This window comes from Pleurodeles waltl, chromosome 10 (genome assembly GCF_031143425.1).
Source record: "Pleurodeles waltl isolate 20211129_DDA chromosome 10, aPleWal1.hap1.20221129, whole genome shotgun sequence".
NCBI classification, from domain to species: domain Eukaryota; kingdom Metazoa; phylum Chordata; class Amphibia; order Caudata; family Salamandridae; genus Pleurodeles; species Pleurodeles waltl.
This window is the reverse complement of record NC_090449.1, coordinates 403,514,306-403,538,506: the sequence shown is the minus strand read 5'-3', so window position 1 is coordinate 403,538,506 and position 24,201 is coordinate 403,514,306. Positions and strand designations below refer to the sequence as shown.

At 46.0% G+C, this 24,201-nt stretch overlaps 1 protein-coding gene across 2 annotated transcripts in view; it reads left to right on the top strand.

Moving 5' to 3' along the window:
- RHBDL1 (rhomboid like 1) overlaps positions 1–24,201 on the top strand; it is a 271,361-nt gene that overhangs the window by 103,929 nt on the left and 143,231 nt on the right. For both annotated transcript variants that reach the window (XM_069210645.1, XM_069210644.1), the window contains exons 3-4: positions 1,921–2,145; positions 19,345–19,493. In XM_069210645.1, the coding sequence (XP_069066746.1) occupies positions 1,921–2,145; positions 19,345–19,493 (374 nt within the window). The remainder of the gene's footprint in view (positions 1–1,920; positions 2,146–19,344; positions 19,494–24,201) is intronic.

The window sequence follows — 24,201 nt, the reverse complement described above, 5'->3', positions numbered from 1 at the left end:
TTAATCATGGAACATGAATTGTTCTCAGTCTTCTTTCTTTGGTGTTAAGAAAATATGCTTCACCAGAGTCAGGTGTCTTTTTCAGGATCTTCCATTAATAGTACACTGGACATTTTAATTTCAGCAAAGAATGCTTACACACTAATATTTTCTGGTCTTCACTAGTTGCAAGCTTGGGATTGTAACTGTTCACACAGCTCCTTCTGGGGGTTTCACTGGACTCTTTCTCTTTCTTTTTGTATGGCAGTTCTAGAGAGGATGCAGAGTCAATATACTGTCATATTTAGGTCTCAGGAATTTCTATGCATAATCAGGTTATTGTTTTTAATTTAAATTGGATAGCACACCTGCACCATAAAGTATTAAGAGGTTTTACGTACATCTCAAAGAATTACACATTTTACAAAGCAACATAGATAACAGATTTGATACTCAAGAACAACTGGAGAGTCGCGATGGATGGAAGAGAAGACAAAAACACAATGGGGGATAATTACTTCTAAGGATTGTGGGAAATTTGGGTAGAACAGGGACTGCATACGATGATTAGAGTGAAAATTGGAAAACAAAATTAAAGAATCTGTTCTCATTAGGACGTATGTTAGTTAATGAATAGAAGGAAAAGATGGGTTTTTGATTCCCTCCCTCAAGCGCAAAGCAGCACAGCAACTTTGGTTGTTGCTGTCCCAAAATAATATCAATACCCGGGTACAGCACACACCCACACAAAATCTATGAAGCCTAACACAGAATTTAGCAAGGCCTGATCAACCCCGGTACAAACCTGGGTATACCATTCTGGGAAAGTCTGGCATCTCTCCTTCTTATCCATGAGCCCAGAATAAAATATAGAGAAAATAAGTAACCTATGGGAAAGGAAACAGTCTTGGGTATGTGTTGTGTCATTTGGGAAAAAGGAGAAAAGGGAAAAAGAAGATAAGCTTTTCTTCTGTTATGGACAGGCTATGCTGAAAGTAGCACAGACCTCACACAGGTTATTCCTCATCATAGGTGCGGGGTCAGGTGTGTGAGGCGGAAGTCTATGTGTTAGCTGCCTTTCCCCAGCTCTTTCACCTGCTTCACAGAGGGCACCACTGTAAGGGCACAGAGCAGACTGGAGGAGTCTGGGAACACAATGTAACACAAAAAAAATCTGTCTGTGACAATTACAACTCTGTTGAAAAACGCCAGGAATGGCACGGCCAAACTTAAGTAACAAAACAGAAAAACATGGAAGAGATTACAATACATTTTTAGAACTATCCTAAGGAAATAGGCAAAGAATATAATCGAATTTGGATCACGTGCACAAATGCTAAACCCAACTGAAAACGAGACAAAATTACTCAGAAACAGGTTGCAGACCGAAAAGACAGGGTGAGATACAGCGAAAGAACAAGCATGTGCTATACCGATATAGCTCACAGATTTGGTTTCAACAGCATTAAGAATCCACTTCCTGTCCGGTCACGAGGGGCAGCAGCTCTGGCATAATGGGAATAGGAAAGAGAAAGATGAGAGGTATGAAGACATACACAGGAAAACAGTGAAAAGGGTAATAAAATAAAAATAACTAGCTTATTAGCTATTTGGTAGTCTCAAAGAGAATCATTTTCCAAGTACCCATGACTCACGTGCCGAAGGAAGAGACATAGGGATGTGCAGCCTAAGACCCTTCAGGCATCTCAATCGCTCAAATGGTTCAGGCAGCCAATCTCGAGAATAGAGTTCTTCGCAGCAACAGACATTGCTGTCTTAAAGAGCGCACCACTACCACACGTGCAATGTTATTTCAGTGAGTTTCATTAAGGACCACCTACCAAATGTTGCAACAAAACTCTCCACAGAGACCTCTTCTGGGAAGTCGTTTTAGAAGTAAGTGTACTCTATGTTTTATTGCTTTGTATGGGTTTCTTCCAGATCAGCAGCAAGCGCACCAGCAGTTTCAAGCGGGCCATATCCAACGGCCAGAGAGTGCTGCCACAGGATTTTTTACTGGACGAAGCAGGCCTTGGCATCTACAAGCGCTTTGTCCGTTATGTGGCCTACGAAATCTTGCCAAGTGAGATGGACCGTCGCTGGTACTTCTATCGACATCGGCCATGCCCACCTCCAGTCTTCATGGCTGTCGTCACCTTAACTCAGGTAGGGAATGTTTCAAACACTTGGTATGCTCTCTGTTTCCCTATTTTTTATTCCTGTCATAGGAATGTACAACGCATATTCAAAAACAGATAGCAATCCAACAAGGCATGAGTCCACGTAAGAGTAGTTTTTAAAAAGTGCATATGCCATTATTAGCCTCAATAGTTGGCATAAGGTTCCCCAACTGCCCCATCCTCTCTTGATTTCGAATAGATGGGTTTAGGAAGAGCCTCGTATATTTTACAGTACTTGGTGAGCCCAAGCAATCCTGTGTCTCAGCTACAAAAATGTTTTTATACAAATAAGAATGATACAGATTCACACTTTCCAAAGATATTTTTAATCGGTTTTAATATTGATGGTCTAGTTCCTCACAAGAGCAAATACAGCCAATCATAAAAAAAGACTGTACTATTTGTATGCCGGATTAGTATCCCTGCTAGTGTCCGCAAGGATGTCCAGAAGACAGGTCTTGGAAAGTTAAGTCCGATCGAATTGCTTATTATTTATTAGAAGATTAAGGACCCAAAATGGTGCTAGTATATCTCAAGGACACAATTCCAGCTTTTCTCAGATGACGTGTGAGAGCTAAAGCGTTTTCATTGCCATGCCTCTGACTTCAGGGATATTCCGTTGCCCATCTAAAATTAAAATTTCAAAGCTGTAAAACATCACTGGCAAAAATTTCCTGGCAATCGATTTTAAAAGTGGGCTGAATGAAAACCCCTAATAAATTTTATCAAAACGAAATAAGGTTGTCAATGGATCAGAAACTTTTGAGTTTGTTTTCCTTCAGTGTAAATTCCAGGATATGCTGGAGGGGAACTTCAGACCCAAGTAGTGGTATTGCTTTATCAGTTCCAATTTTGTCACAGCTAGCCATCCACAGGTTGTGTTATTTCTTTGACAAAGCAAATAATTTCGATTTCTCAGTATTTAATCTTAGTGCGTTGGTGCCACAATAACAGTTACAGTGCTGCTTTTGCTCTGAAGTCCTATTGTATTAGCCAATACAGCTGGCGAGTCTGCAAAGAGTATACATATACATATTAATGTAGGAGCCAACAAGCATCCTTGTCTCAGACCATTTCTGATCAGTATGTCACCCATTAATCTCTATCGATATTCCTTCTCTTTCCCAGTTGTCTGATTGTAACATACACAAAATAGAAATAATCCCAGGAAGAATCTCCCAATTTTCTAATCTGGACCATAACTGAGAGTAATCCATGGAATCAAAAGCAGCCTTGAAGTCTACAAAACAGTAATATAAAACCTTTGACTGTAATAAATCTCTGAGCTACATCCCGCAGCACAAAAATATTAGTCTAGTCCTTTGTGGATTGGTCATGCGGGAAACCTCCCCAAATCAAATTTTGAAAAAATGTTTTGGCCCATTTCCGTTAATGAAATAAAGCTGTATGCAATGCAGGATCACCCGTACTGCCTTTTTAGGTTTTGCCTGCATGTGCACTTGTGCGCTGCTTGTGAGATCTTTTGTTAATAAAAAAAAAACTTAAAAGGGGCTTAGAACCAGCCCCTTACTTACCTGAATTTACCATTGGCTTAGTCCAATGTCATTCTGATTTACGTGGTTCTGGTATGCCAGCACGTCGTCCTGCTTCACTTCCTGTTGTCCTCTTTGTCTTCTTCGTTGTTCTTGCAGTCGAGTCGCCTGTGGACCAGGTACTCCTTCTAGTCACTTCCCATTGGACACTGGCCAGTATCCTTCCGGGCTACTATGCTGGGTCGCTGCCGGTAGAGGAACTTATTTTCTATTTTAAACCTAGCACTTCTCAATAGTGCTTGTAGGCCCTCTCTACCCCCCTCTCTTGTCCTCATTATTTTTCCTACCACTCCCACCCCCTCCTGCTTTGTTGTTGCTATGTGTTTTTTGTTTTTTGTTTTAGTATAGTGCTAGCTCGACCCAAAGGTACCGAAGTGCTGCATAGCATTGACTCGGATGTAGGGAGTTTTACAAGCACAGGAGAGGTGCATGTACTGTCAAATGTTTGTGCACCAACCGTGCCGAGGGACAGAAGGTGGGGGCTGCTGCAACTCCTCCCCCCCACCCCTTAAACGATCAGTAGCCGGTTTCATTGTCTCCCCCATCGGTCATGGATCTGCTGTGAATTAGGTTCAACACGAGCCACCCGTCGAGGCACGGCGCCCGCCAAACACGACTGTCCAGCGCTACTTTCGTTGTTGTACTTAAAATGAGACCTACAAACGGCTGCCATAGATCCATATTGCTCTGAGTAACAATAACAGGTTACAATTTTACATTTAAAAAAAGTCACAATAATCAACACTTGCTATTGCACAGCCCGTCGATCGGTCGGGTCGTCAGAGCCATTAACACAGTTAAGCAGCAGCTTAGATACATTCTGAGGTTTCCAGAGAGCCGTGAAACAGTCTGCACAAACGTACCACTCTTCTGTAACTTCCAAATAGGGGAACTGGTCCATCCTCACCAGTATAAACTCTTTAACCTCGAACGAAACTCCAAGTAATTTGCCCTGGTATCTGTTAATAAACACACAGCCCCCCCGAGAGCAAAAGAGGTGCCAGTAACGGCGGGTCACTGACACTTCACCTGTCTCAGGGGCTGCAGTAAACTTCGGGGGTTCCTTTCAGCAATGAACCTACTGTATCCTCTACACTGGTCTTCACATTTCTCTATTGTTTTGAAACCATGTGAATGTCCTTGGTTAAAACTGCTGTTGCATTGACATGATCTACTCTGCAACTGAAGCTCTCCCAATTTACAGTAAATTTTCTGCAATACATTTTACATCATTATCAGTGATTCATTTTTAACTATATATAAGTGACGGTAGGTCAGGAAACTATCAATCTGAAAACCAATGTAGGTATACATTCAAAGAATCCAAAAACAGTGACACTTGAAACTGTTCCTACCAAAGATCATTGTTTGTGCCTTGGTTTCACTGACCGCTCCTGTATTTTCTATTGCACATGACCACCAGGACTCCTCTGCAGACCTGGTGCACTCTCCACACAACAGAAAACAGACTGCATAGCCTGAAGTGAAGGCTGCCAAATGACGGTGGCAATGTACGAATAATAGAGCAGCATCTTAAAAAAATATATATCAATAGGTCTTGTGTAGGCGAAGCCTGTTGGCTTCGCCAATGCTTGTTTTTAAACTAGGTTTAATTATGGTACCTTTACAAGAGTATTCCATTCAAAATGACCAATCTGTAAAGTAGATTCAAAATGCTGTGCCCAACAGTCAGGACACATCATCATCAAGAGAAGTGATCATCTGTCTAGGGGACTCTGAAGTCCGATAGACAGATAGGAGGTATTCGGACCTCCAAAATTTAGAGATGTTCTACTCCAGAGGTCGATACAGCATTTGCCTGCCCATATTTATCCTGCACCAAAATAGGTGAGGGCCCTGTCATTGAAAAATATTCAGCATCTTTTCCCATTTTTTGCAGTTGAACCCATTTTTTTCTTTTATAGCCCGAAATAAAAAAAATGGGGGAGGGTTAAAATTGCCTAGTATACCAGCACATAATTTGCCAAGCTGCATTGTGATAAATGCAGTGCAGTGCATAAAAACACTCACTGTTAGCTGGAAGTCATTAGTAGTCACTGTTGTTTGAGCAGCCAGAGCTGTGTAACTCTAGAGACGAGTTTCAGGATATTTGTCCTTCTTAATTACAGAGTAACAACCTAAATTTGGTGGTTGAGGACAATGCTGTCCACGGTCATTTACCACAATTCACCTGGGTGATTTGTGGTCTGGTATGCCAAGCACTGTGCTCCCTGCACCTCATTTATAGTCTGGACATACCCCTGTTTCTGTCCTTAAAGGTTCTCATGTTTGAATCATTGTTTCCTCTTAATAACCTTGAGGCTTGATTTTATTTTGTTCTTTTTTTAAAAACGTTACACTCTTTGTCAAACCATCACATCCTTGGAACAATATAATCACTGTTTGGTTTTGACTGCCCACATTTTGGACTTTTACTGTGAGTGAGTCTCATTACTTGAGTTTCACTCATGGTAAATACATGGGTAACTGAGCTGAGCGTGTTAACCACCAGTGTTTGCCTTTTGAGATAAGGCCACTGCTGTGCAGGTATGGTAAGAGACTCTGTTCTGGCTACATGTGAATACACAGAGACAAGTTCTTTGAAGGTGAAACAACAAATCCTGAACAGAATCCGAAATTGAAAGGATAACCATGTAACTCAAAAAGACAGAGGGCAGTATGTTCTGAGTGTGAATGATGGTTAGCAGTCGAGTAGCGGATAAAGGGATATATAAGCAAAACAACTTGAATTTACAATAGTTGGTGAAAGGAGCAATATGGTTTGAAACTGACAGAAGAACCCAACACAAACACCAGAAAATTCCTAGAGCAGGCGTGGTGCCCAGGACCAACAATCAGACCAACCGAAACTGTTCTAACACAGTTGAACGTGTGAAGGAAATCTAAGAAGTCATATCTAGATTAACTTTGAGAAATATACTGACATATAGTCCTCAGAGGCACTAATACAATCAGCAAACTATGATACCCGAAGATATACTAAGATATAGGAGGGTATCATTTCCATACTGTAGGACCATGAAACTCCTCCTGGAGGACAGGGTCGTTTTTCCCTTCATTCCCATCCTGTGCAGTCCCTGCAGCAAACAATTACTTCGCATCTTCCGAGCTCCATCTTCTCCTATTTTTGATTACTGCTTTTATGCTCCTTACTTACTCTTATTACCTTTTCTCACTTCTTTGGTGTTATTTTAACCTCAACTAAGCCCTCTCTTTAATCTATTACTTTTTTTCAATTCACATTCCTTCAGCCTCTTACCATACACTATCTCACACTCAATGTACTTTTTTTACTATCCTCTATTCAGATGCACCACCTTCTCTACGTTCGAACATTCCCTTGACCAGTATTAAGATCTTCTTTGTTTTAGTATTTGTTTCAAAGCTATCACCCCCATTCAAACATAGCGGGACCCTGGCAGCCAGAACACTCATGAAGTTCTCCACTAATTCGCATTGTTCTAATTTTGTAGGAGCAAAGCACAGGCAAGCCTGCACACGAGCATGCACAAGCATGAGCAGGTACACTTTTGTTCTCTCTCTCTCTCCCTGTATCTGTGTTTGGCTTTCTATAAAGTTACTGTTGGACCGGGCTTTTTGTCAGGGACATCCCCAAACTTTTTGCCTCCTTCCTCCTATTTTTTCTGGCCTGTTGTTGTTGGCTTTTGACCTCTGGGCACTTTACCACTGCTAACCAGTGCTAAAGTGCATATGCTCTCTGTGTAAATTGTACTACTGATTAGTTTATCCATGATTGACTATTTAATTTACTTGTAAGTCCCTGGTAGAGTGCACTACATGTGCCTAAGGCAGGTAGATTAAATGCTACTAGTGGGCCTGCAGCACTGGTTGTGCCACCCACCTCAGTAGCCCCTTAACCCTGGCTTAGGCCTGCCATTGCAAGGCCTGTGTGTGCAGTTTCACTGCCACTTCGACTTGGCATTTAAAAGTACTTGCCAAGCCTAGAACTCCCCTTTTTCTACATATAAGTCATCCCTAATGTGTGCCCTAGGTAACCCCTAGAGCAGGGTGCTGTGTAGGTAAAAGGCAGGACATGTACCTGTGTAGTTATATGTCCTGGTAGTGTAAAACTCCTAAATTCGTTTTTACACTACTGTGAGGCCTGCTCCCTTCATAGGCTAACATTGGGGCTGCCCTCATACACTGTTGAAGTGGCAGCTGCTGATCTGAAAGGAGCAGGAAGGTCATATTTAGTATGGCCAGAATGGTAATATAAAGTCCTGCTGACTGGTGAAGTCGGATTTAATATTACTATTCTAGAAATGCCACTTTTAGAAAGTGAGCATTTCTTTGCACTAAAATCTTGTTGTGCCCTTCAATCCACGTCTGGCTAGGTTTAGTTGACAGCTCCTTGTGCATTCACTCAGACACACCCCAAACACAGGGTACTCAGCCTCACTTGCATACATCTGCATTTTGAATGGGTCTTCCTGGGCTGGGAGGGTGGAGGGCCTGCCCTCACACAAAGGACTGCCACACCCCCTACTGGGACTCTGGCAGACAGGATTGAACTGAAAGGGGGCTTGGTGCATTTCTTAGACACTCTTTGAAGTCACCCCCACTTCAAAGGCACAACTTAGTATAAAACAGGGCCTCTGCCCTCCCTCATCAGACACTTGCTGGAGAAGAAACCTGAACCAGAAACTACATCCTGCCAAGAAGAACTGCCTGGCTGCTCAAAGGACTCACCTGTCTGCTTTTCTACAAAGGACTGCTGCCTTGCTGTTGGCCTGCTGCCTTGCTGAACTCTTGTCTGGCTGTAAAAGTGCTCTCCAAGGGCTTGGATAGAGCTTGCCTCCTATTCCCTGAAGTCTCAGGACCAAAAGACTTCTCTCTTCCTCTTGGACGCTCCGTGCGCCGAACTTTTGGACGCACAGCTTGTTCTGCCGCAAGAAAAACGCCGCACACTGACGCTGATCGACGCGACGTCTTCGGGACGACCGAAACTTTGACGCACGGCCTCGCAAGGACAACGCTGCCCGACTCCCCGGGAGAAATCGACGCGACGCCTGCCGTGAGATCAAAACTTTGACGCACTGCCTCGCAAGGACAACGCCGCCCGACTCCGCATGAGAAATCGACGCAACGCCTGCCGTGAGATCAAAACTTTGACGCACGGCCTCGCAAGGACAACGCCGCCCGACTCCGCAGGAGAAATCGACGCAACGCCTGCCGTGAGATCGAAACTTCGACGCGCAGCCCCGCAGAACGACGCGCAGCCGGAAAACAAGCAGGAAAATCCACGCACAGACCCGGGACATCTGGTACTCCCCGCAAACCACAGTAAGAGACTGTCCGCGCGCCGGAAAACGACGCCCGACTCCCCGCGTGGAAAATAACGACGCAAGTCCGTGTGTGCTGAGGAGAAATCAACGCACACACCAGTTTTCCACGCACCTCTTCTCCTGTGGCCCTCTGAGGAGATTTTCCACCAGAAACCAGGTACTTTGTGTTTGAAAGAGACTTTGTTTACTTTCTAAAGACTTAAGACACTTTTTATCACTTTTCAGTGATATCTTTACAAATTCGTATTGCAACTTTGATCGTTTTGACCTGAAGATACCCAGATAAATATTATATATTTTTCTAAACACTGTGTGGTGTATTTTTGTGGTGTTATGCTATGGTGTTGTATGATTTATTGCACAAATGCTTTACACATTGCCTTCTAAGTTAAGCCTGACTGCTCGTGCCAAGCTACCGGAGGGTGAGCACAGGCTGATTTTGGATTGTGTGTGACTTACCCTGACTAGAGTGAGGTTCTTGCTTGGACAGAGGGCAACCTGACTGCCAACCAAAAACCCCATTTCTAACATTGGTGATCAGCGGTGAGGATAGGACTTGTGTTTGTGCAGTGACATACAGTAGCTAAGTATTTCACTACCTACCCACAGTTGAAGGTCAACTTGATTTTTCATCTTTTTTGGCTTTTGGTTCTCTGATGTCCTCCTGGATATACTATTGATATTTTTGGACTTGGGATTTTGGTTCTTCCTGGTAAAATCTTATCAGAATGGGATTGTGTACCTACTCATTCTTTGTTCGTACTGACCACCTCACTAAGGCTGACCTAAGGAAGCTTTGCAGAAAATGGGGCCTTTCTGTAGCAAGGAGATCTACTAAGGCGGAGATGCTACATCACTACATAGTCTGGGGGGAGGAAAGATGGGCAGAGAGAGAGGCAGCAAGAAACCAAATGACTAAGTACCCCTCAGATGAGGAGGAGGACTACGCACCTGAGGAGGAAGACTACTCAGATTTGGACAGTGACCCAGAAATAGATGAATGGCTCCGAGGTCAAAGGCGACAGGAGCAACAATTAGAGGAGTATCTTGCAGAGGTTGAGGCAAAAAGACTCTTAGCCCTGGAAGAAGAAAAGATTGCAGCTCAAGAGCTGAGCTGTAAAGAGCTGAAACTGGAGGCCGGAAGGGCTGAGTCCAGTTCAGATGGTGGCAGCAAAGATCTTGCATCTAGTACTGCTGAAGAAGGGCACAAGCCCAGAGATGTGGTGCCCAACTTGAAGAAGGGAGTTGACACACCCCAGGCGGTTCAAGGGTATGAGGTAGTTCCCGTTATGCACAGGGTCCCTGAGAAGGATTGGGGAACTGGCACAGGGAGTCATATTCCTACTGGGGGGAGGGACACTTTACTGACTCTAGCAGAGAGTGACAGAGAAAAGGGTTCCCCCCTGGTGGACGTCCTGGATATAGAGTGTAGAGACATCCCAGAAGAGTATGGGTTGAGTGTCAGGGACAGACAGATACTGTCTCACCAGTCTCAGGAGGGTGAGGTAGAGTGCTTTTCCAAGGTTGAGTTACTGGGTGGTTGGGTGAAGGGTACTGTGGTTAATACATGTGAAGGGCAGAATGATGTAATTGCTGGAGAGCATATGTCTGGTCCTTATTTTCCTGAGCTACGCCAACACCAGGTGGAGTGTGAGTTCTCTGACCCCAGGGAACTTACAATGGAGGCAGACTTCTGGGTGAGTACCAGAGAGTCTGAAGAGGCATTTGGGGGTGCTCCTGAAGGGAGTGGTCTAGGTGGTTCCCAACCGAGTGAGGTGGGAAAGGATTGAAGTGTCCCAGGTAGGTCCCAGGTCCTAGAGGGTTCCATGAGGGAACACCAGGAGGGAAGCCTAGCCTGTACCGTAGGGCCACCTTTTGAGGGAAGCCCCGCAGTGTCAGAAGAACTTGGGGGGGTGACTGTAGCCAGCATCCCAACAGTTTTGGTGTCTGGCAGTACCCCTCCTAGTAAGGGGGTGCAGAAGTCCAGACATAGGGTTGAGAGGGGGTTGCAGACCCCAGTGGAGGACCTTGAGAGTCAGGGGACAGCTCTGAGAGCAGAGCCCCCCAGGAATGACCCAGGTGAAACCGTTTCTGGTTTGGGGGAAACTCAGACTCTTCCGGATGGGCAGAGGTCGAGAGACCTGCGCCAACCAGACTCTTGTGTGGCCCTTGGGGACGGTATGTCCCTTGTGGGGGGTGAGAGTGCCCCCCAGGAAGTCCTGGCATGCCAGGCAAAGATTCAACCTCAGGGTGGTGACTCTGGGTTGGATACCCAGGTTCAGAGGTTAAACTCTGACCTGGTGGGAGGTATATGTGCCTCCCAAGAAGTCCTGCTGTGCCAGGCAATTGTCCAACCTCAGGGTGTTGACTCTGGGTTGGATGACCAGGTTCAGAGGTTAAACTCTGACCTGGTGGGGGGTAGGTGTGCCCCCCAGAAAGTCCTGGCGTGCCAGGCAATTGCCCAACCTCAGGGTAGTGACCCTGGGTTGGGGAACCAGGATCAGAGGTTAAACTCTGACCTGGTGGGAGGTAGGTGTGCCTCCCTGGAAGTCCTGGCTTGCCAGGCAATGGTTCAACCTCAGGGTGGTGACTCTGGGTTGGCTAACCAGGTTCAGGGGATAAACTCTGACCTGTTGGGGGGTAGGTGTGCCCCCCAGAAAGTCCTGGTGTACCAGGCAGTGGTCCAACCTCAGAGTGCTGACTCTGGGTTGGATAACCGGGTTCAGAGGTTAAACTCTGACCTGGTGGGGGGTAGGTGTGCCCCCAGAAAGTCCTGGCATGCCAGGCAATTGTTCAACCTCAGGGTGGTGACCCTGGGTTGGAGAACCAGGTTCAGAGGTTAACCTCTGACCTGGTGGGAGGTAGGCGTGCCTCCCAGAAAGTCCTGGTGTGCCAGGCAGTTGCCCAACCTCAGGGTGGTGACTCTGGGTTGGATACCCAGGTTCAGAGGTTAAACTCTGACCTGGTGGGAGGTAGGTGTGCCTCCCAAGAAGTCCTGCTGTGCCAGGCAATTGTCCAACCTCAGGGTGTTGACTCTGGGTTGGATGACCAGGTTCAGAGGTTAAACTCTGACCTGGTGGGGGGTAGGTGTGCCCCCCAGAAAGTCCTGGTGTGCCAGGCAATTGCCCAACCTCAGGGTGGTGACCCTGGGTTGGGGAACCAGGCTCAGAGGTTAAACTCTGACCTGGTGGGAGGTAGGTGTGCCTCCCAGAAAGTCCTGGTGCGCCAGGCAATTGTTCAACTTCAGGGTGGTGACTCTGAGTTGAATGGCCAAGTTCAGAGGTTAAACTCTGACCTGGTGGAGGGTCAGTGTGCCCTCCAGGAAGTCCTGGCGTGCCAGGCAATTGTTCAGCTTCAGGGTGGTGACTCTGAGTTGAACGGTCAGGTGCAGAGGTTAAACTCTGACCTGGTGGGGGGGTAGGTGTGCCTCCCAGGAAGTCCTGGTTTGCCAGGCAGTGATCCAGTCTGAGGGTACAGACCCTGGGCTGGAAGACCAGGTTCAGGGTGTCCCCCCGGACCTGGAGGGAGGGGCTACTGATAACAGTGCCCCTACCATGTTGTCTTCTGAGGAGGCCACTCCTAGTTGGAGGGTGCTGGACCCCAGAAGGGAGGGCAGGGGGAGGGAAGCCTCACCCCGGGCCCTAGTCCAACCTGAAGGTACAGACCCCAGGTTGGAGGGCCAGTTGCAGGTTAACAGCCCTGCACTGGTGGAGGAATGGTACAGGGCGACTTCTGTAAGCACCCTGACCATGTTGGACTCTGGGGGTACTGCTCCAGGAGGGAGGGTACAGAGCCCAAGAGGGGAGGACCAGGTTCAGGCTGTCATCCCTGACCTGGTGGAGGGGAGAGTGGTTAAAGGGTGCCCAGCACCTGGGGCTACCGCCCCCCACTCTCCACAGCCACAGTGGGTGGAGAGCTTTGAGAGGCCTGGGGCCTGGCTCTCATCCCTGGCAGCTGGCAGTAATCACTGTGGCTTGCTGTCCGGGTGGACAGAGTTATCCCTGGGGAGGGGACAAGTGTCACACCCCGGGGGTAGAGTGGGCAACACCACTGTGTTGATCATGGTGGTACTATCCTGCTCCTGGGATACATCTGTGAGCAAAGTAAGGTTAGGTGCTGCACAGATGGGATCCGCAGGTAAGGAGAAAGGTTCCCCATGGGTTGGCTTAGTGGGCCCTGAGAGTATGGACAGAGGGATCCAATTAGAGTCAGGAAGGGGAAGAACTGGAGCATGCCCTGCTGTTGTGGGCCTGGGTCCTTGTTCTGTCGCCTCAAACAGGGAAGTACATCCGGATAGTGATTGTTCTCCCCTGGCTTTAGGCTGGTAGGGGGTCATGTTGGACCGGGCTTTTTGTCAGGGACATCCCCAAACTTTTTGCCTCCTTCCTCCTATTTGTTCTGGCCTGTTGTTGTTGGCTTTTGACCTCTGGGCACTTTACCACTGCTAACCAGTGCTAAAGTGCATATGCTCTCTGTGTAAATTGTACTACTGATTGGTTTATCCATGATTGACTATTTAATTTACTTGTAAGTCCCTGGTAGAGTGCACTACATGTGCCTAGGGCAGGTAGATTAAATGCTACTAGTGGGCCTGCAGCACTGGTTGTGCCACCCACCTCAGTAGCCCCTTAACCCTGGCTCAGGCCTGCCATTACAAGGCCTGTGTGTGCAGTTTCACTGCCACTTCGACTTGGCATTTAAAAGTACTTGCCAAGCCTAGAACTCCCCTTTTTCTACATATAAGTCATCCCTAATGTGTGCCCTAGGTAACCCCTAGAGCAGGGTGCTGTGTAGGTAAAAGGCAGGACATGTACCTGTGTAGTTATATGTCCTGGTAGTGTAAAACTCCTAAATTCGTTTTTACACTACTGTGAGGCCTGCTCCCTTCATAGGCTAACATTGGGGCTGCCCTCATACACTGTTGAAGTGGCAGCTGCTGATCTGAAAGGAGCAGGAAGGTCATATTTAGTATGGCCAGAATGGTAATATAAAGTCCTGCTGACTGGTGAAGTCGGATTTAATATTACTATTCTAGAAATGCCACTTTTAGAAAGTGAGCATTTCTCTGCACTAAAATCTTGTTGTGCCCTTCAATCCACGTCTGGCTAGGTTTAGTTGACAGCTCCTTGTGCATTCACTCAGACACACCCCAAACACAGGGTACTCAGCCTCACTTGCATACATCTGCATTTTGAATGGGTCTTCCTGGGCTGGGAGGGTGGAGGGCCTGCCCTCACACAAAGGACTGCCACACCCCCTACTGGGACTCTGGCAGACAGGATTGAACTGAAAGGGGGCTTGGTGCATTTCTTAGACACTCTTTGAAGTCACCCCCACTTCAAAGGCACAACTTAGTATAAAACAGGGCCTCTGCCCTACCTCATCAGACACTTGCTGGAGAAGAAACCTGAACCAGAAACTACATCCTGCCAAGAAGAACTGCCTGGCTGCTCAAAGGACTCACCTGTCTGCTTTTCTACAAAGGACTGCTGCCTTGCTGTTGGCCTGCTGCCTTGCTGAACTCTTGTCTGGCTGTAAAAGTGCTCTCCAAGGGCTTGGATAGAGCTTGCCTCCTGTTCCCTGAAGTCTAAGGACCAAAAAGACTTCTCTCTTCCTCTTGGACGCTCCGTGCGCCGAACTTTTCGACGCACAGCTTGTTCCGCTGCAAGAAAAACGCCGCACACCGATGCTGATCGACGCAACGTCTTCGGGACGACCGAAACTTTGACGCACGGCCTCGCAAGGACAACGCCGCCCGACTTCCCGGGAGAAATCGACGCGACGCCTGCTGTGAGATCAAAACTTTGACGCACAGCCTCGCAAGGACAACGCCGCCCGACTTCCCGGGAGAAATCGACGCAACGCCTGCTGTGAGATCAAAACTTTGACGCACTGCCTCGCAAGGACAACGCCGCCCGACTCCGCAGGAGAAATCGACGCGACGCCTGCCGTGAGATCAAAACTTTGACGCACGGCCTCGCAAGGACAACGCCGCCCGACTCCGCAGGAGAAATCGACGCGACGCCTGCCGTGAGATCGAAACTTCGACACGCAGCCCCGCAGAACGACGCACAGCCGGAAAACAAGCAGGAAAATCCACGCACAGACCCGGGACATCTGGTACTCCCCGCAAACCACAGTAAGAGACTGTCCGCGCGCCGGAAAACGACGCCCGACTCCCCGCGTGGAAAATAACGACGCAAGTCCGTGTGTGCTGAGGAGAAATCAACGCACACACCAGTTTTCCACGCACCTCTTCTCCTGTGGCCCTCTGAGGAGATTTTCCACCAGAAACCAGGTACTTTGTGTTTGAAAGAGACTTTGTTTACTTTCTAAAGACTTAAGACACTTTTTATCACTTTTCAGTGATATCTTTACAAATTCGTTTTGCAACTTTGATCGTTTTGACCTGAAGATACCCAGATAAATATTATATATTTTTCTAAACACTGTGTGGTGTATTTTTGTGGTGTTATGCTATGGTGTTGTATGATTTATTGCACAAATGCTTTACACATTGCCTTCTAAGTTAAGCCTGACTGCTCGTGCCAAGCTACCGGAGGGTGAGCACAGGCTGATTTTGGATTGTGTGTGACTTACCCTGACTAGAGTGAGGGTTCTTGCTTGGACAGAGGGCAACCTGACTGCCAACCAAAAACCCCATTTCTAACAGTTACTGTACACAGAGTAGTAGCAATAAAATTAACATTTTCTCGTTGGCACTTTTAATAAATAGATTATTATACATGCATACACGTCCCTGCTGTGGAAATTACAACACTTTACGTTATGTTTCACCATGTCAGGCATTTACTGCTGCTGAGTTCTAAATTCCATAAGCTTTCTGAAGTTGACTCCATTTTCAACTGAGGTACTAGGTGCCTTCAGGTCACGAAAGACTACATGTTTCCAACCTGGTGCTCCTTTCGCTAACTTATATTTGAGCCCGTTTACTTCAGTTAAGGTAATCCAAGGCTAAAAGCTCGCTGAATACATCAAGCAGGAGTCCGTTACTAAATCCGCTCTAGAGTTTTCTGCAGATAAATGTTCTTCACTTTCTTTACTCTCGCGATTTCTGTTACAATGGGTAACGTCTGCCCCTACTACTGCTTGAAGAGTGCTTGCCATAGACATTCGATGCCTAATGGATAAAGTGCTCAGTGACTGGACTAGGACCAGACTTTTTATGGATCCACCCACTGTAAAAAACCTCTAAGTTTAGTTCGTGTTTTTTTACCTTCTTCACTCAGCAACAACAGGATAAAAGGCCAAGCTACCTTAGGCCCCCTGCCGATGTGAATTCAGTTTCTTCCAAGCCTTGAGAAAGTCCAGCGGAGATAAAACGTGATGGGTGTTTAATAAATCCACATGGAAATCAAGATCAAATACATGTGAAGAAAAGCAAGAATCTTCTCTTCGTGCTAGCACACTCACCTAACATAGACCAACCTTAAAGCAGTGGTTCCCAACCTGTGGTCCAGGGACCCCTGGGGGTCTGCAAAGACTCCTCAGGGAGTCCGTGACTGCTTAGAAAATTAAAGAATATTACCAGATTAGGTCCCCAGCTTTCAATAATGACTCAGTGGAGGGATCCCTGGATTCCAAAGATGATTCAGTGAGGGTCCCCGGGTTTCAGTAATGATAACGTGGGGGTCCACAGACTTCCAAAGGTTGGGAACCACTGTCCTAGAGCATTGTTTGTTTTAGTTTTATAGTTGTAAAATGTCGGGATTTTTTCAATTCTTGCAGGTAACTGTCAGACACCTTGTGGAAACCGGGTGCCTTAGGGCATTGCACCCTCCTGTCACTCACTATTCATTGCACTAAGCACTGCAGTCTATACCGTAGTTTGGAGTGGGCGGACAACTTTGCTACCTTGGAACAGTCGTACCTGTCTCCTTTACAAGGGTCGTTGGTTGCAATTTTAAACATTCATCCTCGAAGTCCAAACAGTCCAAAGCTTTCTTTTCAATTGTGAAATACAGTTTAAATGAATAGTTGAACACTTGTGATACTCTCTCTACAAAACAATGTTACACTATTTGGCAAAACCTTTGGCATCTTTCAAGAAATATAATGGAGAAATATAATGGAGAACTGTTTTTCAGAGAAAGATTAAACAGATACCGATTGAATAAACTCTTGAAATCCTGCTTTTCACACTCAATTTCTGTTTAAGTGCATGCTATTTTAAGTGATTTTTGGTACTTGTGTTGCCGTTGACACAACCTTATTGCATTTCTGGCAGTTTTGGTGGCTTTCCAACATGGTAGCTACATTTCCTTAGTCAGCTAGAAGCATATGTAAGAAGTGTGGATGCATGTCATATGGTCTGTCTAAAGTGTTCAGTGGATGTTAAGGGGTCCTGGGGAGAAATGCACACAATACAAGGTATCAGCCTACTGGGCATAGATGGCTATCATTACGTTGCATTACCAATTAAATGAACCGTTTGAGTACCATGTCATCACTTCTGCTTGAGGGGGGGCTTCATGTTTTTAGGTCTCGCCTGTAACAGCGCATGTGCTGACACTTGCAAGACTTTTGTTAACATAAAGGGGGCCTGGAGCCTGCCTGTTGCTTACCATTCATTGGCTTCATTGTCACTCTTATTTGCTGCCTTAGTCAGCGTGTGCTGGTTTCACTTTCTCTTCATTTGGTTCTCCCTTACGTGCAGCGTGGACCAAGTACCGGTTGCTTGGTATTTTTGATAAGTGTCCTTCCGCTGCTCACGCTGGGACTGAGGTACTTTTTTAAAAATTCTTCACCCTACCATGTCGTTGCTTGGCCATTGTTCCTTGTCCCCGTCCCACACCCATGCCCATCATTGCTGCTTCCACCCCCCTGCCTTTCCCCTTGCGTCATTGCTTGCTTGTTGTTTCTGCTTGCCCTGTGCCCCCTCTCGCGTATTTGCTTGCGCCTTTGTCGCTTGTTTGCCTTCCCTTCTCCCCTCGTATTCCCATTCCTAAGCATCCACTCTCGTTGTACAAATGTACTTTTCACAGAAACCTCTTAAATGTGATAAAGTGTCTGGTAAACACAGCCAAGGCCCTGTACAGCATGGCTGAAAAAAACATTTACAAAGCCAATAGATCTCACAATAGGCGAGACATATTGCCTATGCCAATGCTTGTTTGCAGCTAAAAATCAAAACAGTTTATATATGCAGTGTAATACAATTTGGATATTTTAGGACATTTCAGAATCGTTGTCTCAATTTGCTGTATTCATTAATCCAATTACAATGTTGGTATTTAAAAATGCAGTTTGAAATTAATTTACACTATTTGCTGCATGCGCCTGTCACAGGCAAGTCACGATCGGCTCCATCCTCTGAAGGCTCTGAAAGGAAACATCAGGAAAGCCATTTAATTCGCTCATTCATTTCCTGCTTTCGCTAAACACGGAGAAGACCAATAGTGGTGGCCAAGTAGTGTCCTAGTGCAATAGGGTGCAGCAGTTCATGTTCATTGCGACTTATTGCAAAAACACGAAATTATCTTAATGCTGCACCACGGGCTTGATATATTGGCACAGGCAGTGCTGAGAAGTAGCTGTATATGTTTGTTGTGTAGATTGAGGCAGAGTTTGGCATCAACCAGGATTTTTAAAGATTTGGCTTTTCTGATTAGAGTGGGGGTGATCTCAGTTGCCGCTACTGCCTCAGGACATCCGAGAGGGAATAGCATTTTCCAGGATCAGTCCCAGAAAAGGACATTTGGAAATGAAGGCAAGTTGGCAGGAATGTAACAAGAAAACCAGATTTCCTAAAAAGTCAATGTATTTGGCCATGTATGAGGGTCTGGAGGACCCGCTCACTTGGAAATATAGGGTTTTTGCAAGGTGCTGTCTCAGTACCATTTGTGTTACACTGTAATATAACCTCCAAAGTATTCTCAGTCCAACAATATGAGTGGAGAAAGGCATGCCATGACCAAAAAATGAGTATGGAAATTCAACACAACTATCTGATTTCAATAAAAAAAATGGTGTAAAAATTTACATGAGTTACCAGAGAAAGTTTTGAAAAAGACAGAGGCTCTTGCCTAAGGATCGCATTGCCCATATTTAGGGGTTTTAGGGTTTTTGTTTTGTTTTTGTTTGCATACTCTCACTTTCGAAACTTTCTCTGCCCCAGATGTATTCACCACAAAGCTTCCTCACTCCACATTCGTTAACGCACGAGGCCCTCCTGCCCACCAAAGGAGAGAATCTCCTAATTCCCGTCGTCCCTTATGCAAAATTGTATAAAGATCCTTTTCTTTGTGATCACCCTATTTAAGTGAATCTTGTTTCTTTCTGCAGATCATTGTTTTCTTGTGCTATGGAGCAAGGATGAACAAGTGGGTCCTACAGACGTACCACCCAGAGTACATGACAAGCCCCCTGGTCTACCATCCTGGGCACCGGGCACGAGCGTGGAGATTTCTCACCTATATGTTCATGCATGTGGGGTAAGTGACTAGGTGAAGATAGATGTGTGGAGGTGTCTGATGGTAATCCCATGATCCCTGCGCTAGTATCAGGACATGGAAAGGCAAAATATCTAGGAAATGATTAACACGTTTTCCAAAATCGGCTATTGAACAGTAGCCTATTTGCTAGCTGGCATCCATTAAAACATCCTTCTATATCTATAATGCCCATTGCTAAATTACATTTTTCAAAGACCTGGGAGTACTTTGGTAAGCTCAGAAATACTCGTTACATTTGAGTTCAATGGCACTTGTGCTATTCATAGGGAACCTAGTGTATTATAAACTTATTTTATAGGGCTTTGTGTCAACGTCTTTCAGCGACTGGATTATGTTGCCATGGAACCGTCAGCCATTCGCTTGCAACATTATTAAGCACATCTTGGATTAGCCGCAGAAATATTTTGGTGTCACCGTTTTTCTATTGGCTAGTTGGGGTGACCTTCTGATTCAACTGGAATTCATGAGGGACCATTATACAATCTGCAAGTGGCTGAATAACAGGGTCCGAACACCATCAAAACCGTGCAGTAAAAACATCAACTTTGTTGACTTTGCCAATGTTTGTTTTTCTTGACGTTCCTAAACAGGGTAACAAACCAGTAACCTTTGGTGATTTCAACACTTTTACGTTGCTTTCATGTAAAAATATCGTCAGCTTGCGTCTGAAATTGTGGACCACTCTGAGGCGCTAGTGATGGCAGGATCAAGGAAGGTAGACTGGCCAAGAAAAAGAGCTTTAAAGAATGCCTAAAACTTCTTAAAGGCACAGTGGAGGAGACAGAATAAGCATGAGGCAAGCCTGGATAGGAAGTATATGACTATTGTGAAGGATATAAAGGAAAAGAGTGACCATACTGAACGGCACTACATTGCTATACCAGTGGTAGATTCTGCCCTACACAACTGCTAATTAACAATTGCAATATCAAGTGTTAATCTGACAATAGCAATATTATCAATAGAGCAGATTCCACCAAACAATAAACAAATGCAGTGGGTGGCTGAATGAAATGTACAGCAAGACTGAAAAACCATGTATAGGTGTGAGAGTTAACGTAGGACTATCACTGGGCTAGGTGTTGGGGGTTTCTCACAACCCATGCCAAATCTGTTTTCAGTGTTTTAATTAATTCCATCCCAATGTAATGTGAAAAGTGCACCATTTGGACAGGGTCACTCCCACTTTTTGCCTGGTAATTGGAGTAATTTTGACTGAAAATGCACTGGATTCCTGCTAACCTGGTCCCCAGTGACAGATCTCTTTCCCCAACACTGTGCAGTTGTTCCCCCAATTAGCAATACCTCTGGCCCCCCACTATAAGTCCCTAGTAAATGGTACCCCTGGTACCTAGGGCATGGGTACCAAGGAGGGTCCCCAAGGGCTGCAGCATGTATTGTGCCACCCTCACAGACTCCTCACTCAGCACACACAGACTGCCATTGCAGGCTGCATGTCTTGGTGCAGCTAAAAGTGAAAACACAACATGGCACACATCCTGTGTGCCATGTCCTCTAACACTGCAAGACTGTAAATCACCCCTACAGAAGGCCTTACAGCCCTAAGGCAGGGTTCATCATATTACATGTGAGGGCATAACTGCAAGAGCAGATATGCCCCTGCTATGTCTTTGTCAATTCTTAGACATAGTGAGTGAACAGGGCAGCCATTTTAAGTACATGTGCTGGACACAGGTCAATACGAGTTCCCCAGCTACATGATGGTTTCACTGAAAATAGGGATGTTTGCTAGCAAGCATCTCATATTATTAACCCCTCACTCATTCCAGTGATTGATTTATTAAAACAGGCAACTACAGGGCACCTTTGAGGTTCCCTCTGAAAAAACCTACCACTACTCGTGTGCTGGCTGACTAGTTCCAACTAGCCTGCTACGACCAGACACGTTTCTGACCTCAAAGAGTGAGAGCCTTTGCTCTCGGGTGGACAGAAACAAAGATTGCTCTGGCAAGGGAGTTAGCACACCCCACCCAATAGGATGACCTGTGAATCTGCATTTCAAGGCAGGGGGCTTCCCTCAAAGGAGAGGAGGCCAACTTCCCCTAACCAGGATCCATTTGGCACCTGGACAGGTAGGAAATTAGTAGTCAGAGAGGTGTGCCCATCTCTCAGGTCAGTCCCACCCCTAACGTGAGCTGCCTGATGTGGACACAAAATTTGAAAGTCTGCCATCTTGGTGATGGCAGAACTAGGAACCATGGGACAGGGTTATGCTCACTTCCCACAGGAAGTCGTCACATAGGGGGAGTAGTGACTCCAAGGTTAAGTAGCCCACTGGGTTCTACCCTAAGCTCCCCAAAACACCCCTAAATTCAGTATTTAGGGGAGGCCCTGGCACCAGGAAATCAGATCCCTGCAGACCTGAAGAAGAAAGACAGTCCAGAGACACAAAAGACAAGAACTGAGGACCAGTGACTGACTCAACGCCAACCCTGCCAGCCTGCCTGCTGACTTTGAACATTGCGAGAAAGACACCTCGTCGTCTAGCTGCTGAAACTTCCAAAGGCCCAGGAAGACTGCCAGCCTTCACCCTGCACCAGGAACTCCCCTCAAGTAGCAGAGCTGCTTCCCTGCATCTTTGCGGGCACCTAAGAAACACTGAAGAGGACTCCAGACTGCCAAAACCTGATGCTGGACAACACCACTGCACCCATGCCCCCTAGCCTGAGTTGAAGTGGGCCAACAATGCTAGCATTGTCCCCAGAATCTCCAAAGACAAAGTCCATTGTGGGTTTTTCCCCCTGTGACCTTCACACCGATGTCTGCAGCCTCTTTGTACAAGCCTCCTTCAACCGTGACCACGTCCAGGTGATGGCAACCCAACAGTTCACTGCACCTCTGCAATCAGACACCCAGACCAAGGAGAAGAAGATCACTGGTGTCTGTGACTTGAGCCCACTTGTTGGTTCAGCTGGACTGGTCCCCCAGTCCATGCCTGTAGCCTGTTTCTGTTGGCCCCTCCACCACCACCAGTGATAGTAGAAATCCAAAGGTCCAAGAACCCTCTCCACCCAGAAGTCCCAGACCGAAGAGAATAGGACCACTGGTGTCCATATGTCCCAGAGCATCACAAGAACTGAGCCCACCTGGTGGTTCACCTTGGCTAGTTCCCCAGTACTAACCTGCAGCCTCTTTTTAACTGGACGAATCCCCTTTGATTAACATTGGGCACCCGATGCCATACTACACCTCTACACCCGGCTGCTCCAGTGCCGCCCAGTGTGACCGATTGGTGTGGAATTGAACCTTGCCCAATACTTACCTTAAGTCCAGGAGATTGGTTCCATAAGTCGCTGTACTATATCTGTTTGCCGTATTTGTTTTTCCTCCATAGGCTAGCATTGCAGCTTTCAAGAACTGCACTGTATCGACTTTTCTAAACTGTAAATATTTATCTTGAAAAATGTACTTATCTGATCATACTGTTTCTCATGCCAAAACATATCAAAAGAAACTTGTTATTTTTGTAAATTGGTGTGGATCTACTTTTTGAGTCATGTGCCTCATTTATTGGCTGTGTGTGTGTGTTTGCAGATGTCTAACACTCCTCGCTGATAAGCGTAAGGTTGCTCAACCACACTACCCCCTTAAAGAGCACGTTGGGATTGCTAGAGCAAGCCCCTGTCCACTAGTAAGGGAACCCCTGGACCCTTTGCATGATATATCTCATTTTGATATATCAGATAAAGAGACAGTTTCCTACAGCATGTTATTCCCGCTTACATGCAGCAGCAACTTGTTGGACACTCTGTACCTCTCAAACAATTTGTGCAACAAAGACAACTGTCCAACACATGCCACCCTTCTGTGACCAATGCAAAAATAACAGATGATAGACAGAATGCTGAACACTGTCAAACATTCACCCTCATTCACATATCTGGGCCTAAATCCATAGTTTTTTGCTTGCCACACGTTTCTAGTTTAGATCCAGCCATATGAAAATCAGTCTTGGCCCTGCTTATAATGGGAACAGTCCCGCCCAAACTGCCAGGCCAGGTCCTCCCTGGACCGGATACCAGCATCCTGGGACCAGCATACAGTCTCCTCTTTGAAGGACAACCCCAACTGACCTTTCGTCTTTCTCCTTAGTCTTACTATCAGATCATCTAACTAGTGAAGGTCCAAAACTGTGTTGTTGTCTAGCACAGGCCTAATGCTATTCTTCGTCGTCACTGAAAAATGTGCTCAGTATCAGTTTTCCCTGCACTTAAAGTATATTGTCCCAAAGCTCAAAGAGCTGAATCCTTTGGCGCTGAGGTGTGGGGATGTGCTGGCACGCAGCACCTAGCTACTGTGGAAAATAATTTTGTGTGATCACTGGTCTTAGTCCCTGACAGTACTCTCCATATTCCACTCTTTTTGGATCTTGGAATTAAAAGAATCTCGGATCTGGTAGCTTTAAAGCCTTTAGTGTATTGGGCATGCCTTTGGTGCACCCCGGAGCTAAGTGAATACAGGGATTCCCTTAGGGAAATAATGAACTTGAGTAACGCATGAAGATTCCCTGGATGATATTTGTATTCAATTGGCTTCAAAATCTAAGGTTGAAAAAAGTGTGGTATGATCCCAGAATTATTTGTAAAGCAGAGATTGATGGATTAATGTCTCATTACTGGATTTATGTGCATGAACACTACATTGTGAATAGTTCCAATGGTCACTT